The sequence below is a fragment of the Parasteatoda tepidariorum genome, chromosome 3 (genome assembly GCF_043381705.1).
Source record: "Parasteatoda tepidariorum isolate YZ-2023 chromosome 3, CAS_Ptep_4.0, whole genome shotgun sequence".
NCBI classification, from domain to species: Eukaryota; Metazoa; Arthropoda; class Arachnida; order Araneae; family Theridiidae; genus Parasteatoda; species Parasteatoda tepidariorum.
The window spans coordinates 70,764,931-70,780,023 of record NC_092206.1 but is presented as its reverse complement, the minus strand read 5'-3'; the positions used below and the strand labels follow the sequence as shown (position 1 = coordinate 70,780,023).

Below are 15,093 nucleotides of genomic sequence, written 5' to 3'. Positions count from 1 at the left end.
AAAATCATTTCAAAGCTAATTTCCAGAAAAAATATTAGGAGCTTTTATAATATGTCAAAAATTCTAAACATATTATATTTAGAGTTACTGAAACTAGTGAATTCTAATTTTATTTTATATGCAGGCTATTTACTATATATGCTATGATCTTAAATTACCAAAATGAAGATAAATCTTTGAAGATAAAATATAAAATGTATTATGCTATACACCGAGGGAACAAAAGTCATAGGAAGCTTAGTAATATTGTATCGGACCTCCTCCAGCTATATAAAGTGAAGCAACTCGACTCGAGAATCAACAAGTAATTGGAAGTCTCCAGCAGGAATATTCAGTCCTGCAGCTTCAATAAATGTCCATAATTGCGAAAGTGTTGCGAGTGCAGGATTTTCTGCAAGAACTGATCTCCGGATTATTTACCATGAAAGTTCGATGGGATTCAAATTGGTTGATCTAGGTGGCCAAAACATTCACTGGAATTGTCCAGAAAGTTTTTCAAACCAATCGCGAACAATTAAAGGCTGGTGATATTGGAATACTTATAAATTTCATGTTTGTTTCGGTACATGAAGCCCGAAACTGACTGTAAGTGATCTCCAACATAACCTTTTCCAGTCAATCGGTGCAACTGGACCATAGGACCCAGTCCATGCCATGAAAAAGCAGTTCATGTACACACCGTTATGACTCAACTACCGGCTTACACAGTGTCTTGTTGACAACTTGGGTTCATGGCTTCGTGGGGTTTGGGCCACACTCGAACGTTCCCATCTTCTTTGAGCATCTGGAATTGTGACTCATAAGACCAAATTGCTCCTTTCCAGTCTCCTAGGGTCCAACCAATATGGTCACTAGCCTAGAAAAGACGCTGGACGTGATGTCGTGCTATTTGTATAGTCACTCGACTTGGTCTTCGGCTGTCATATTCCATTACAGCCAAATTTCGAAGCATTGTCCTAATGGACACGCCCCGCAAAAATTCTGAAATTCTGAAAAAAATTCTGTAAAGTAAAAAATTCTGTACAAAACCTTTTACCAGAGCTGCAACTTAGGTTTAAGGTTGAGAGTGCCAGCATTAAAACTGTAGTTTTGATCAAAGTTTTCATCCTTCATGAAGGCTGTAGGTTTTTTGTAGATAATTTACTTTCACAAAAACTGCATCTTTAATAAAGTTTTTTTTTTGCCTTAAGCAAAACTTGTGCCAAATCTCTTAAACATTTGTGGAGGGTTTTTTTTTAATTCCATGCACTACACTCAGTGTTAAATATAAGAATAAAAATTTTGAAAATTCAGAAAGACGTTTAACCATTTTTTACTAAGCTAGAGTAAAAAGAAAAAATAATAATTTCTGGAGTATTTTGTACATTTGGTCTGTTGTATCTCAGTCACATCTATTGATTATTGCTTTAATTACCTTAACTTTTCTAAGTCTTTGAAAATTTTACTTATTTTTCATATAAAAAATAAGAAGATGTTTCTAGCATGATCACAAAAAATAATAATTTAACCAATTTTTAAGCTGGACGTAGCATATTTTTGAAGATCACTTGAGATATTCTGGATCAACTGTTAAAATACATATGTGCAACGTTGACACGTGCCAAGAACTGGGAAAAAAATCTGCAGTTTAATAATTGGAAATTAAATTTAACTTATTAAAAGGCATTGAAAAAATAATGGCAATAATTAAATGAAAGAATGAAATTACTAAGCATATGGTTATCTGCTAATCCTGCAATTTAAATATTAGCAAGACAAAAAAATCTCTCGCCGTCTCTGAAACACATGAATGTTGAGGGTACGCAACAGGCTTGCCACCAGTAGGAGATTCTCGCCAAATGGCGATAAAACGCCAATTTTCCTTAAATTTGCGAAGTTTTGTTTAATTTTTTACTTATTAATTTTTTTTTAAATAAACATCTACAGTATTGGAACTGAGAAGTTAATATATGTATTAAAATATGCAGATATTATGAAATAGCAGTTTAATTGAAAAAAATTATCTTTCTATCACTATATACTTTAGTAAAAATAAAGAAAAATCACTAAAAATATTGCAAATTGTAATAACATAAAAATAAAGATTTTTTATATATATTATAACAAAAAAGTAATATGCATACATTCGTCTTTTTTGCTGATTAAATGGAAAATAGCAAATTTTTTCTGTCTTCAGAAATTCTGATAAATTCCTTAAAAAAAATTTAAAAAATAAAAAGTTTTAAGATTTTTACTACATACTGTTTAGAGTTGAATAAAAATATTTTTTTAATCATTACCGATTAAATTGCAAATACAATATTTACTATTATCGAAGCATTTTTACTGGATACAATACAAAGTGGTAAATAATTAAAATTTATTGTAATTTCTGCAGATAATTTTTTGTATGAACTATATTTTTAACTTAAAAAATTAAATACATTTCAATAATACTAATTTGATTTGAGCAATTAGGAAATATTTTTCCTTGCGGGTTTATATAAATTTATAAAGATACAATGCTTCAGATGCAAATTGAGCACCCTAGCTAATCGGAAAATGTTCAAAGAAAATGTTGGCTAAAAATTTTATTCGATTATGTAAATTATGCCTATAGATGTCATCCAGTATCAATACTACATTTATAGTGTAAAAGCACTTTAACTAATCGGACATTAGTCGAAATTTCAATTGACTGTTAATTTCTTATAGTAATAATATGGTGATAAATTCTGCGTTTAGCAAATTACTCAAGAAATAAAAATTATTTAATTTTACATAAAACTCAGAGATCTAGTTTAAAGTTTAAACACTAAAGATTTTTGGGAAATGACTGAAATTTCAGCCTGTGATCAATTAACTTTTCGATAATATTATTATAAATTCTGATTGTAATCTTTAGAAAATGATTGAAATTTACATTGTCCTTAAGCACGGAGGTAACTTTATATTGCAAGCATTATAATAAATCAGAAAGTATCAAATTTTATTTAGCAATAATTTCGCGATAAATTCAGCATATAGCATTCGAGAAATGATTGTAATTAAAACTGTAATCCAGCAAGGAACTTCAATTAAAATTTAAATTCTCTAATTAGCTTAAATCTCACCAGAAAGTTTTAGTTGACGATATATCCTTCTTTAACATTTATATCACTATAAGCCAAGTCTGTAACATTAATATCATAATAAGCCTATAATTACTTTTAGCCAAGTGTGAGAATCATTCACAACCTTTCCCTTTCGTAACACTACTGTTTCAGACAATTTTAAATAATAATATAATAATAGCCGTAACTCTCTAACCAAAGTTGGTTATTAGAAACTCTAGTTACTACCTTGGTGTTAGACCATTATTCCCCATGGTTCGATCAACTGCACTAGCTTGTTTTTTGCTGATTTCTCCGCGTGCTCTTTGAATTATTTATTTTTTCCCAGACATCTTCTTTTCAACATTTTTGTTAGATTATTAAATCAAGGATCCTAAATTTAAATATGTAAATTTTCCATAGTTCATTTTAAGAGAAGATGTAAAAAAATTTTGCATTTTTAAAGCACGCCAAGGAAAAAAATATTTAGCTTAATGCCTAGAAAACCAAAGATGTAATTTCCCCAAGTCCTACTACTGATTTATAAATGAATGCATTTCCTTTTAAGATTGAGGAAAGCTGTCCTCATGTTCTGAAAAAACGGGAATTTCATCAGAAGAGCGGGACATGGAATAGAACACGGTAAGTTTTGTTACTGCATCAGTTAACCCCTTACCCTCCGCAGTAAACAGTAAAACATCTCCCACCACGATAGTTATCCAAAACATTTTTTTTTATCGAACTGGTATTTGATAGATACACTAGGGAGTACATATTTTATTGCATTTATGCAAATACTTGATCTTGCCTGATTCAAGAGTGGAGATTTCAAACCTGAAATAAGTTTTGCTTCTAAAGCTACAAAAAATTTTAAAATGACATTTTCAGTATACTCTTTGTCGAAATGTACAAATTTAAGAACGTTATATATAAAAAAATCATGTAAATGCTGTGATAAACTTCTAGAAGAGTTAAGGAACATCATCAGGTGTTAACTGCATATGAACCCATGTCCGGAAACGTCGTCGTACATGGCTAGGGGCTTTTAGCCTGTTCAGAAGCGCATGAATAAACAGTTCATATATCTGCGTGTGACGATATTTCTGGTCACGGGTTCTTATGCAATTTTAATCCTAGTGATGTGCCCTAACTCATCTAGAAGTTTGTCTAAACATATATATACCTTTTGCTATGTATAACGATATTAAACTTGTAGATAGGGTCTCCTACCTATTATGACCTGTTCTGAAGTATAGGACTAAAGAGTTCATATAGCAGCGTATGACGAAATATCTGCTCATGGATTCTCATGCAATTTTAATCCCGACGATGTGCCCTAATTTCCTTAGAAATTTTTCTCACCGTTTGTGCTATCTGGCTCGTATCTATAGTGTTTTGAAACTTGAACATTTCGACTGAAATGTCAACTTTAAAAAAAAAAAAGAAAAAAAAAGGATTGCTGGGAGGAGAAAATTGATTGCAGTTTTAAAATTAGCGATTAGCGATAATTGATTTCACCACTTGAATTTTTTTCCTACTGATTCGGAATATTTAATATTGTCACTTTTATTAACTGTAACTGTTACTGTGCTTGAATTTTTTATATTGTGCTTTAAGGAGGCGTTTCATTCAATTGTTGATTTAAAATTTGTAACTTTTAGGTGTGATTTTTTTTCTCAAATTTATAGTGATATTAATTTGTGGTAAAAGTTTTTTTCTTGTCTTTTCATTAAGGGGCCTCGGGGCACTGTTAATTTTGGTAAAATTCCACTAACCACTAACAACAGAAAGGCTCCCGTGTGTTTGCAGGCAGTGTGTTCCCTGATAAAGTACTGTTCTGCAAACACGCATTTATATTTTAGTTTTAATTATATTTAATTATTAAGAATTTATGTCTTATTTATAGTTTATATAATACAAATTTGGTTTCAGCTGCGTTGTGCACTTTTCCAATTTGAATTAACTTTGTAAAGTTTTAGTGTGTTTATTTACCTCTTAGTTATCACTATTGAATTAGTAAATTGTTTTGATTTTGTGATTCAATACGAAAGTATCTAATATATGTTTTAAAAAAAATCTAATATTTCCCAGCTTTATCGTTATTTGCCTGTCATTAGCATAATTGATAGTTATCGTTCCCGATAATTATCGTTGATTTACTGTTGCCGATAATTATGATTGATTTTAAATTTAGTTTCGATATTTATCGTAAGATATAATGTTCTCAAAACATAATGGGAATAATTCGGAATGCATAATGGTTTCAAGAATACATCGATAGAGAGCCAAGCTTTAATCGAAAAGAGAAGAAAAAATTTAAAAAAATTTCGAACTATGATTTAAAAGCTACTAACCTTTTTCCTATTTTTCAAAATGGCAACATCTCGTCCACCTTGTTCATTTCCAGGTGTCTCTGTAGCTTTAAGTCTCAATCCGATTGTAATGTAAACTAAAGATATGAGGAATAGTGGCACCAGGTACTGAAGAAATACTAAAATGTGATTGTACACCTTCCATGTGCTAGCAGATATGCCGATGTTGTGACAAAAAGGCTTAGTGAACGCTCCTGTTTCTGAATCAAAAACCATTTTCACTCTTAACGCAACTGCATATGGAACACTGATAAGAGCACTGAATATCCAAATGAAGAGGATTATCCATTTTGCCCGGAGTTTAGTTGTTTTTGCTTTGAGAGGATGTACCACTGCTCTATATCTGTCCAGTGCAATTGCGGCGAGAGAGAAGACACTGACATTAACCGACAGGACTTGGATAAAGGGACAAAAAGCACACATAAATGGCGGCAGAACCCATCTCTGCAGCAAAGCAGCCTGAAAGTGAAAGGGAATAACGAAGAGTCCAATGATCATATCTGCCACTGCCAAATTGGCGATAAAATAGTTTGTGACATTTTGCATACGCCGGCTAAGAGCAACTATTACAATCACTGAAAAGTTGCCGACAATGCTCAGTATTGATATTAGCCCATAACAACAGGAGAGAAACACAATAAGTAGTAAAGGTACTTCATATAAGTCGCTTACGTAGTGTGTTTCATTGGTAATTGCTTTAGCATCTAAAGTCAGATTTATAGTTTCAATGCTAAAATTTGCTTGTGGCATATCTTCTACTATATGTTTCATTTTGGATATACTTCAACAGAATTCGGTTCTTCTTTAAATGCCTCAAGTTCTATGTTAATGAGATAATTTTTCCTTTTTATCTTCTGTATGTTTTAATTTGGTTACCATGAATTGATAATGTCATTATCATTTTTTCATATATTTTTTTTAAAAAATAGTTTTTATTTTTATTAATAAGAAGAAATTCTCAATTTATTTTTGAAATTTCAGCTCCATTTTGACATTCCTAAAAAGGAAAAAAAAATATTATCATAATATTCAAATTAATTTAATATAGTAATTCATAAAACAATAATGAGTATATCCTTAATCCATTTTAAAGCATATTATGTTTTTATTTGTGCTATTATGAACTTTTAATATTTTTAATTTGAATTCTTGAATTGACTTTCTTTGTCAATTCAAGAGGAGATTTTTGTCCATATTGACATTTCTAAAAGGAAAAAAGGCACTATAAGTTGTCTAAAGAAGTAAATAAAACATTAGTAGTTACTAATAATATATACAACATTTTTCAATTATCATTGTCTGAGACTTCTTTTTTTAAGTTCAATTTCTAATTTGGAATATAAATTTCCTTCAAAAACGAATAAAATTTTATTTCCATGTTGTCATTTCTAAAATGGAAGGGAAAAGCGACTTTATAAAAATAATTAATAAATGAATAATTGAACTAATAAATGAATATAAAAATAATTAATAAATGAATAATATGATGAAGCAATGAATTATGGTAATTAATAAATAAATTATTTGCATTATTGTTAATTTTATTTTTCGAACTTTTTAACACTAAAAATAATTAGAGATATAAAATAGAGAGACAAAAAGCAAAATAATTAGAGATATAAAATAACAAAATTAAAAAAAAACTTAATAATGAAGCATAACATTTTCACTTTTATAAAACTAAGAAAACATTCCTTTTTTTTTAAATTTTGAAAATTTAATTTTTTAAACTATTCATACCATAATTGTGAGAAAAAAACGTTTTAGACATTTTCTTTGGAAAATAAAAACAAAAGATTTTTTTTGATAAATACCACTGACCTGTTTCTTTCTGGTAAATAGCAATCTATTAACAGTTTTAGTTAGTGAAGTTTGAAAAAAACATTTTAAAATAATATAAGTATTTATAAAATGTGCCCCAGAGAGCTTTATTAAATACTAGTCTGATACAATTTTAATAACACTGTTAATAATTTATTTCTTTCAAACATCAACAATACATATATTCATAAATCTGCAAGTAAAAACAAAAAAAACTTGCACAAATACGATTGTTAAACAATTACTGAAGCATTGCTTTACGTTTCAAAAATACAGAACTGAGCTTATGCATAAAAGAAGCCAGATCAAATCTCATGTTCAGAACATAGAAGAGTTTTAAATATCTTCAAACTTTAATTTGTTATTTTATGTTTCTTCGCACGCTGCTTTGTATGCTTTTGATAACATGTTTTGTGCTCGCTCTTTTGATGTGAGTAAACAAACTTTAAATCCTTTCAAATTTTATTATAGCATAATAAGGAGACTTGGTTATTTTTCTATTTTGAGAAAATTTAATAAAAATAATTCACCTTTCTTAAAGTTCTTAAGACGCAAACATAACATTTTAAGTATTCTCATCTTTTCTTAATATTTGTGAAGTAAGTGCGTAGGTTATTTTTTATCTAAGTATTCCTTTCACTTGAGAAGAATATTGAAGATCTGAGAAATAGAGCGGAAGTATAGAATTTCTTTTTCTACTTTTATAAAAGTTATCGTTAGTTGTAGAGAAAAGACATAATTTAAGTTAGGAGGACATTCAAATAACATCTTTCAGTTTTGACCGAACGTTAAAACGTTAGAAATTCAATTTGACCTATTTAACTAATTTTTTAATGAACAAAAATTTATAATAACAAAAATTTTTAATATTCATTAATGAAAAAAACATTTGTTTTTGGATCAAAAATTTAAGGTTAACCATGAAAAATGAATCATAAGGCAGAAAGTACACTACAGTGTAACTCTTGCCTTATAGTTCTTTCCTTAAGTAAAACGTCTATTCTATTAAAAAAATAGAATGATAATTATTAAGATGGAATAATTATTGTATTTTAACTTCAATGATACAATACCTAAAAAAACTATAGCTCCCTTACTGAGACAGGTAAGCTCAAAAATATATGTCTACACTATTAAGATTGTTGTTAAAACTAAGTTGTATGTTTTATTTTTATAAATTTTATTATTAAAATATATTTTATCACTTCTACAAAAGTCCGTTCCTTAAGTTTCATATTAATGTTACATATTGTTCGTGCGCTAACATTACAAATTTTTGATCTTTTCACATTAATTGTGCCTCTATTATAAAGAAAGTGTTGCAAATTTTTTTTCTTACATTTTTAAGCTGGTAATTCACATTTTCGGGAGTGTATGAGTAAGACAAGAACTTTAACAAATATTTTATTTTATTTCTCTATCTTAATACTTTTCCTTAATTTATTATTCAAAACGAAACACGCGTTCTCACACTTATTATTTACTTTTGGCATTTTACTATAAATTTAGGAAAAATGCTAGACTTGAAATTTTAAATTTTTGCATTAGCATTAAAGACCGGAGGGAATTCTCGAGCCGTTNTATTTACTTTTCCACTTTTCCAATACTCTATACTCTACTATTTTCAAAAATACTCAAAAATTGTACAAGTTTTGAAAAGGGTTAAAAAAGCGCATCTATTTCTTAAAAAGAGGCTTTTACTAAAAACCACATCATTTGACGGTCTTATGTTTCTTCGATTTGTAGCATCCTCCAGATATATCTTTTTTAAGTTTCATCGTTTGTTCCGTGCTCATAGTCATTACATAGAAACGAAGCAAGTCTAAGATGTCACACCGAACTGTTTTTAGCTCCTGGCGTTTTGACATTTTATCGCAGTGATGCATGCGAACCTGTTTCCCGAATGGGAAGTTTATTGCACGCAACAAATTTCTTTTTTATAAAGTACCTTGTATCGTGTAAAGGCTACCCATAAAATAACCATCCTTTGTCTGTTATTTAAACATAAGTCGATGAAATAAGTAAAACTTTTTTTTACTTCATGAAAAAGATATCAGTATTATTTTATAGGTTTGAGATAACGGGGATTTGCTGTTCAAGTTCTTTGAAGTTCTGGCATAATAATTATTATGTTACTGCGCAATTTTTTTGATTGATTTTTAATTTTTGTATTTTTTAATTGTTGCATCATTTTTGAGTTTTAGTATTATTTCGATTTTTAAAGAATATCATCAATTATTTAGAATAACTTAGAATTTCTCTTTTATTTTAGCCTATGAAGAATTTCAGTGCTGAAAGTTAAAATTTTTTATTTTTTTCTCTAAAAAAATTTTATTTATGATAGATAAAAAGAGAAATGAATTTGTTCTACAAAAAGAAACTTGATCCTAAATTGTTGTATACAGGACAGTCCGTTAAGTTAAATTTAGTCTGACGTATAATCTCAACTCTAGAGGTGCCACCGCACCACTAGAGTTAAAGGCACTACATTCTCTGGAAAACAAGCGAATTGTTTATGATAGATAAAACTCTAATTTTTGTCATTAAGAAATATGCTCTAGTTCGCATAGTTATGAAGTAATCGAGAGACATATCGATACAATTAATAAAGGAGCCACATTATTCGGCATTTAAGTATAATTGGCATTTTAAAGTTGAGAGGAACTGTGTAGGGCTGTTTTATTACGGAAAATGTTGTAATTTGCTTCACTTGAACGATGTACACAATGTTAAGTATCGTTAGCAGAACTATAAATATCAAATAATTCGTATTTCATAAAGTGACTTTAACAATACAGAACAGAATATGTCAGACAACTTTAATCATTTTGTGCATAGATGGCGCTACTTTATTTATTATTACTGATGATGTTAACGTTTTAACGCGGCGTTCTCTGAGTTGGAGCTCTTTGGTCGATTTTTAAGAAAGAAAAATAAAGAAAAATTTATAAAATAAAGAAAATAATTTAATTTTTTTATTTTTGTGAATTTTAATAAAATTTTCTTTATTTTAATAACTATGAATTATTAAAATAAGATAAAAAATATAAATTAAATATTATATTCAATTTTATAAAATTAATTACAATTATTATATAAAATAATTAGAAAATTTAAAAATAAAATAAAGAAATAATCTTAAGTAAAAAAAAAATATCGTTTACACTCAGAGGTATTGTAAAGTCTTTTAGTGAGATGGATAAACTTCCAACTCATGTCTTCCAATAGTGGCATAACACTCCAAATAGCCTCTGGTTTTTCTTATTTTTATATTTATTTTTGAGTTCTGGTAGCTTTTTAGAACAACAATGGATAAAAACTCGGCTTCGCACATGTATGGAATAGCAAAGAGACTGGGAATACCACGCCAGTTTTTCCAGTTGAATATCAGCATATTACTGCAAATAAGATAAATTTTAGACTTGAAATCGTGTTCAGTTCATTGCACTCCTTTCATCGCCCTTTCCGAGAGGAGCACGTTATGTGAAGGCCTGAAGGGTTCCAAACAATGCAAACTAATGCGGTAATTTTTTAATTATAAAAAAAGAAACAGTTTAATATTTATTAAAAGATTATTGACACTGTTAGATTATTGACATTGCATTTGTACTAAAATGCAAAATTCGAAAAAAGCATTTTGAAACAAAAATATTTTTCATTCATATGCACAAATTTACCAATAATTGATTTAGCAAATTTAAAAAAAATTCAATGAGGAATAAATTTTTTTCCTAGGCCTAAATAACTGCAAGTAAATGCAAATTTGAAAAATTATTGCTTGGAAGTAAGTTGTGTCTGGAAGATTATACCTTTAATGCAGAAAAAGACACCGGCGTTTTATGCTGTATTTCATAATCATAAATTATTTAAACTCTAAATATAATATTTTTAAGATATTTTGACCTGAATTTATACAAAATAATGAAAAATGTATTAAAAATATGTTTATTAAAATTCTTTGTCAAAAGGTTAACAAACTGGAAAATTATTTTTTAGACATACACATAAAAAATGGGATCATGAAAAAATATTTTAATCAGAAGCTTTGAAAAAAAATTAAAAACGTCTTTGTTTTCCTTCTTCTCTACGGACTGAAATTCGAAATAAAATAACTATGACCTTAAATGATAGAATTTTGTTTAACTTCCCTGCCTATTTATTTGAAAGAATACACGTGAAATAAATTAATCATACATAAAAAAATATTCCATTGTATTTCTTAGAAATTAGTCTTAAAGGGAAAAAAAGTTAATTAGGTCGATGCTACCCTGAGTTTTAGAAAAAAAATTCCTTTCTTTCTTCTATTTTGTGAACGCTTATGCGTGAACTAACAAGTTGAAAAGATTGTTTGAAAAGCGAACATACGTTTGACTTATAACTACCACAATGATAGAATTATAGAACATACGGATATTATCAAACACGTTTTTCATAAAATCTCATTTTTTCAATCCTGTCTCCACTGAATGATTTAATCTGATTTCTGTTTTATTTCTGTAAAAAAAATACAAATAAATGATTTATCTACAATAAGTAACATTTACTCTTCATATCTCAATTTTAAATATTATTATTTATAATATCATAAGAATGAAAGGGGAATTAGTTGAATACATTCTGTGACTTAGATGAGGGTAGTTTAAAATATATATTTAATAAACCAAACAATTATAATTTGTATAGATCCGAATAAAAATTGGATTTGTTAATTTGTATAGAAACTATGCCACATAATAGTTGCAACTTCTCCAAATATTTCTACTCCAGAAAACCACTCTAACACGTTATTTCACCAAAATTAAATACTTTAAACTAGTAGATAATCAGAAATGAAAAAGAAGGGTTTCAAAATTAATTTGTGTGTGTAGCGAGTTTCTCATGGGAAAAAATTTATTTCCAAAGAAAGATAATCGTTTCTTTAAAAATTAATTTTTTGCTGAAAAAATATTTAACATATAAATTATAAATTGAGCACTATTTATTATTTGTTTACCTTGTTGATTTCCAAAAAATATCAATAAAGTGCTTTTAAACTTTTTTTAAATCTTTGTATTTACGAAAATGATCCTTATTCTTTGTAGTATGAGGAATGATATTTTTCCCCAGATGTCTTTCAACGCAAGCGAAATTTATTTAATCTTTATTTTTTTAATTTACTCTGAAAATACTTTTATTTAACATAAACATATAAACAAATATTGTTTTATTCTCTTTTCTTTTGGTTTTCATGGTGTATGTAGAGTCCTATATTTATTTTACTTATTACAATCTGGTTTATATATATTTTTTTCATTTTTTTAAGCACTGTTTCAAAGTAAACTTCAATGTATTTTATCTTTGTCAACTGTATAAAGCAAATCTATGGTGAGGAGTAAAAGTGTGTGGTCAAAACTATCAGAATATGGTAAAATTTACCGTATTTCTAGCTCTATGTGAATGCCAAGAAAGATGGTATTATTTGCTGATGATTTGGTAATAACTTTTGGTAAAATTGATGCTGTTCGGTAGTAAAATTTATTAATTTCAACCAAAAATGGCAGAAATTTTAACAGTTTAGTCCGCGCTTTAAAACAGATATAGCGAGTTCAAATCCCGTAATAAGCCTGGATGTGTAACAATAAATAAATTTTGTTTATTTACAAATGCAGGCTCAGAACAATAATGTCTTGTCTCTTGTTAAATTAAAAAAGCAAATAGCACAAAATTGAGAAAGATGCAAAGTTGAAATATCAAATAGAAGAATATAAAGTTTAAATATCTTTCAAAATATGTATGAGACTTTTTTTTGTGTCATTATAGTAGGATAATAGTTCAAAAAATTCATACCAAAACTGCTTTAAGAAATAAAAAAATTCACAATTTTGTACTCTAATGAATGAATTTTGTAGGATGGTTAAATATATTTTAATTGCATTTTTAGTATTAGTGATATATTTTAAAACTCTATGCAATGTAGAGGCATTTTTCGAAAAGAAATTCTGCAAAAAAAGGAAGAAGTATTGTGTCATGTCTGTTCAAACAGTTTCTTTAAATCACTTCTTATTTTCGATGCTCTTTTCTTTCTTGTATTTTGTGTCTCATCAACATTTCAAGCTGTTTAAAGTAAACCCTTGCAGTTTTAGGAAGGTAGTATTTAAACTATTATAATTACAAACTGCCGCACAATTTAAATAAAGATTAAAGACTCTTTGAAAAAAGTATGGATATATTGCATCATATTTATTGTATAAAAATAGCATCTAACAGCATCTAATAGCATTGGATAAACGGCATCTAACTTATATTTTTTATTGTTTCTATTTCAAAAATAATGGTAATCGTTATAATATCATTAAGATGAAAATCAAAAATATAATTCTTGGAAATTTTTCAGAAAATTTACTTAAATTTATATTTTAATAGTTTCTTAACTCTACAGCATAACTGCATATTATTATAGCATAACTGATAGGTAAAATAAAATACTCTTTTTCAAAATCTTTTGATAGTTTTTAGCATAAAATGATTAAGGTACATTGGGTAAGTGAAAAGAAAAAACTTTTTGGATTTTTATACTTTTCTAATCTTACCTAATTTTAGATTTAGATAGTTTTACAGCAGAAAAATAACAATAAATTTTCTAGCATACTTAACAGGCAAAAATTAAAAAGTATTTTTTTAATCTTATACTTTCTTTTTAATTTTATCTAATTTAAGAGTAATAATTTGATAGAATTATTACTCTTATTATTAATGAATATTAAAGCATACCTTGCAGATAAGAGGCAAAAAGTTTTTAATCCACAGAAGTTAAATGATTGGCAGGATGAAAAGACGTTATCTTTCAGTAAGAGGATCATCCCGAAAAGTGAAATGCGCTGAAGACAGCGCAAAGAGTTTTATTCGCCAAATCGATCGCCTACGCCCTGTTGTTGCGACTTAGCAGCTTAAAACTAAAGTTTTCAATAAAAAAAGTATTTTTGCGCAATAAAAGAAACACTATTGCATGTATTTTGAAGCAGGTAGGAAATATTTGTTTGTTGTTTTATGTGTTATGGCTATGTGTTTACGTGTTTCAAAACTAATTCATCATTTTTTAACTCAATTTCAATAAAATATTTTTAAATTTTACCTGTAATTGAATGTCTCAAATGCGTTGCTAATTACAAGGTTTATATTTATTTTTAAATTATTCTACAAATGCTGTAATGTATTGAAACTAAAAACAAATACTTGTGCAGTCTATGTAATAAAATTACAAGAGCATCTTTAATTCGTATTCTATTTTGTTATAAATTTTAGTACGTGTGAACAATATTGTTGTATTTATAATTGAGTGTAAAGCTTCAAAAAACATATTTTTAACATTAAGATTAGTTTTAATTTTTACTGCAGTAAAAATAATTTTTAACATTAAAATTATAATAAAAATATTAAAATAAAAAATTTCTGTATAAAATTTTAGCCAAATCTGAGATGAACACGTTAATTGGGATAAAAAATAAAAAAATTAAAAATAAATATTTCTTAATTATAAACGCAGCTTTGTGAAAAAAGCTTGTTTCAAGATCCAATCATTTATGTATGTTTATTAAATCAAAATGCAATGCAGTATTTTAAATTCATCCAGTTATAGAATTTAGATTTAGAAAAATAATTCCAAAATCATGATGTGTAGAAAAGAAACAGAAAAATTGAACTCTAAAACAATTTTCTTATCTTGATTTTAATTGAACTCTCCCATACTAAAATGTAATCTTAATGGTTCGAAAATGAACCATTAACGAAGATAATGAATTTAATAAGTGTATATGTTGCTACTAAAGTGTAGAAATATTTTCACTAAAATG

General features: G+C 27.7%; 1 protein-coding gene across 1 annotated transcript in view; it reads right to left on the bottom strand.

Annotated features, from left to right (window-relative positions):
• LOC107437254 (prolactin-releasing peptide receptor) overlaps positions 1 to 14,202 on the bottom strand; it is a 91,347-nt gene extending 77,145 nt beyond the window's left edge. The window contains exons 1-2 of the mRNA XM_043051851.2: positions 14,015 to 14,202; positions 5,426 to 6,440 (exon numbers count right to left, since the gene is read on the bottom strand). Of these exons, the coding sequence (XP_042907785.1) occupies positions 5,426 to 6,214 (789 nt within the window). The 5' untranslated portion in view covers positions 6,215 to 6,440; positions 14,015 to 14,202. The remainder of the gene's footprint in view (positions 1 to 5,425; positions 6,441 to 14,014) is intronic.
• Between the last annotated feature and the right edge of the window lie 891 nt (positions 14,203 to 15,093).